A 3,498-nucleotide genomic window follows, 5' to 3' on the forward strand; every position below is an offset into this window, starting at 1 on the left:
CCTTCAGCCTGGATTAATGGCTCTCCCCTCCCCAGCACAGACCCATTCCTTATTCCTAATAGCCCATAAATCCCAGCCCCAAAATAACCCCAGCTTTTGCCCGAACCTGCTGAAATATTTATTCTCTCCCCCCTGCCATCCCCCGCACCATCCCCTCTCCAGGGATGGGGAGAGGAACGAATCGATGGCATCGACCGGTGCGGAGCTGCAGCTGCTCGGGGAAACGGCTGACGTCGGCAAGAGAAGAGCCGGGAAGGCACCGCGGCTTCTCCCGCCCCCACACAGACACCGGCGCCTGGCCACGGTCCCACGGCGGGATGCTCTAACGCTGCTGGTATCCCTCTGTGCTGGTATCCTGCTCCAGAGCATCCCTATCCTGGTACCCTGCTTCAGAGCATCCTCCCATGCTGGTACCCTGCTCCAGAGCATCCCCCCGGGCGGAGCATCCTCCCATGCTGGTACCTTGCTCTAGAGCATCCTCCCATGCTGGTACCTTGCTCTAGAGCATCCTCCCATGCTGGTACCTTGCTCTAGAGCATCCTCCCATGCTGGTACCTTGCTCTAGAGCATCCTCCCATGCTGGTACCTTGCTCTAGAGCATCCTCCCATGCTGGTACCTTGCTCTAGAGCATCCTCCCGTGCTGGTACCCTGCTCCAGAGCATCCTTCCATGCTGGTACCCTGCTCCAGAGCATCCTCCCATGCTGGTACCCTGCTCTGAGCATCCCTGTGCTGGTACCCTGCTCCAGAGCATCCTGGGGCTGGTACCCAGCTCTAGAGCATCTCTATCCTGGTATCCTGCTCCAGAGCATCCCTATCCTGGTACCCTGCTGCAGAGCATCCTCCCATGTTGGTGCCCCACCTTGGCCCCCAAAACCTGGCGAGTCTCAGGGCTGTAGCCCCGGAACTGGGGTTGGAAAGGGTCCAGGCGTGGCTCGCAGCTGGCTGGGAAGCAAGGACTGCTAAGGGCCACCAAGGGATTTGCTCCAATTTTTGGGAGTAAGAGCTGAGCCCCATCTCTGGGATGGAGGCATTGCCTGTTCCCCAGACGTTTGCTTTGGGGGATGGCAGGGAAAGGAGTCAGGGCTCAGTGTGCTTTCAAAGAGCTTTTATTTATTCACAAAACAAACCCGAACAAGTATAAGAAAAAAATGGGAGAAAAAAAAATCCCAACAACCTAGGAATATGCACAATCTATTATTAACAGAAGGATTGCACAAATAAAGGAGCAGCCGGGCCCCACTCTGTGCTGTTGCATGGGCCCTTCCCCAGCCTCACACTCCGTCCACAAAACAATAAAGATCATTTTGCTGGTGTTCTGTCCGAAATCAGGACTGGGTGATGGGGACGGTGGCTGGGGCTGGGTCCTTCCACTGAAGCTGGTGGGGAAACAGCGTTTACCCCAAACCTGTGGCAAAGGGACCCCGGCAGCCGCAAAGGGGATGGGGTGAGGTCCTGCGCCTGCATTTCTGCTGTGTGGAAATTGGTGAGGACTTGGGATTTCCGCTGCCAAAATGGGAAGAAAAACTTGGTGTTTGGGTAACTGTGGGGGTGCAAAGCAAATTGCAGAAATGCAGCAACTCACTGCAAAGCCACTGGAACACCCTGGTTTGATATCAGCCCCCTTTTTGCATTTTTCCAGTGTAATCTAATGTCATTTTCGCAGCAGAAAATCCATTTTCTGTCCTCATCTCCTAAATGAAATGGCAGAAACCAACCTGATTTCACACCAGAAATGGTTTTGTATTTCCAAGGGGCAGTTCGGGACAGGGAAGGCTTTGCCCAGTATTTAGGAGCTGAGGAGAGCCCAGTCCTCACCCAGATCTTCCCATCCTCAGAGCCCAAACACCCCCGGGACCCGAGCCAATGACCCACCCCCGGGACCCCAGCCAATGCCCCTGCAGGGGGAGTGGGGAAACTGAGGCAGAGAGCGAGTGTCACCGAGCAGCAGCCAGGGGCTGAACTTGCCATGGGCATTGCCACCAGCTCCGTCCCCACACCCCCGTACCTGCGCCAGGGTCCCGGTTGCTCAGGGGACGTCGCAGGTGGCTCCAGCATCCTCAGAGTGGTCACAGTTGTGGACGTCCCAGCGGATGTGGGAGCAGCGCAGCAGTGAGACCTCATGGCCCTTGCACTTGAGGTTGTCCATGAAGATGTAGCCGGTGCCGGGGCCGTAGCGCGCCTCCCCCCAGGCCGCCACAGCGCGACCGCAGCCCAGCTGCCTGCACACAACCCCGGCGTCCCGCAGGTCCCAGGCGTCGTCGCACACCGTCCCCCACTGCGACAGCTGGAACAGCTCCACGCGCCCCTCGCACCGGTGGCTGCCGTTCACCAGGCGCAGGGACCCTGCGGGGGCAAGGGGTGAGGCAGCCCCTGCCCGTGCCCACTCCATCCCCTCTGGCTGCTCCCAGGGCTGGTGGAGAAGGGACCTTCCCAGGACAAAAAGAGCCCCAGTCTCCCCAAGGCTGGGAGGTTTTGGCTGCTCCTCATGGCTCCACCACCGCCTCTGCACAGGCAGGAGCATGAGAGGGGGAACAACCATCAGCACTGGGGCTGGAGATGGTCCCCAAAGCATCGTGGTGGATGCTCAGGTTGAAGGAGAAGACAATAATCCCTGTTCCTGGCTCAGCCCCAGTGGTCCATCACCTCTCCTCACTGAGGTCCATCACCTAACAGCCCATCACTCAAGATCCATCACCTAATGGTCCACCACCTCAGGTCCATCCCCTCCTCTCCCTACCAAGGTCCATTCTCTCCTCTCTCCTCCAAGGTCCATTACACAATGGTCCATCACCTAATGGTCCACCACCTCAGGTCCATCCCCTCCTCTGCCTGGACCAGCCTTGGGGACACCGGGAGAGGCCACGACTTAACAGTGCCACCAGCACAGCTTTTCCTCCTGCACAGCTTTTCCTCCTCCCCTAGGATGCTCCAGGTTGGTTTTTCAGACACTGCTGAAGCCTCTGGCCTTAGCCTGAGCACCTCCGTTTCCATGCTGTGCTGGTGCAAAGCACCCTCATGGGTGGCACCGTGTCCCCGGTGACACTGGGTACCTACCATCCTTGGGATGTGTTGGGGATGACGTGGTGGTTGTGGCGGTGGCTTCTTGGAAGTCGTCTTCAGCATCGTCAGCACCTGGTGTGGTGGGGAAGAGGTGGGAGAAGCAGCTCAGGGGACTGCTGTGTGTCCCGGGGCCGGGTCAGAGCTCCCAGCAGTGGCGTGGGGCTGGCAGGGGTGGGTGCAGAGATGTGTGGGTGGGACACACAGCAGCGGAGCCCAGAGGTGGTACCCACGCTCCAGCCATCCCTGGTCACCATGGCACCCGACTATGGGCAGGAGGACCTCCAGGGTCTTGGTGCTCGCATTCATTCACCCACCACCCCATTTCGGGGACCCCTTTTCTGCAGCCCACCGGTGCACGGCCAAAATCCTCCCTACACCCAACATCTCATGGGGTTTTTGTGCCACCAAGCCAGGCTTCAACGGAGACCCCAGGGCA

At 58.7% G+C, this 3,498-nt stretch overlaps 1 protein-coding gene across 1 annotated transcript; it reads right to left on the bottom strand.

Annotated features, from left to right (window-relative positions):
- Positions 1-2,028: 2,028 nt before the first annotated feature.
- LOC104539593 (scavenger receptor cysteine-rich domain-containing group B protein-like) lies at positions 2,029-3,134 on the bottom strand (the record flags this gene model as incomplete). The annotated part of the gene is made up of 2 exons (XM_010183164.1): positions 2,029-2,345; positions 3,057-3,134. Coding segments are annotated over 2 exons (395 nt in total), but the record flags the coding sequence as incomplete, so codon positions are not given.
- Positions 3,135-3,498: the final 364 nt, after the last annotated feature.

Source organism: Mesitornis unicolor, unplaced genomic scaffold, assembly GCF_000695765.1.
Source record: "Mesitornis unicolor isolate BGI_N332 unplaced genomic scaffold, ASM69576v1 scaffold7354, whole genome shotgun sequence".
Classification (NCBI taxonomy): domain Eukaryota; kingdom Metazoa; phylum Chordata; class Aves; order Mesitornithiformes; family Mesitornithidae; genus Mesitornis; species Mesitornis unicolor.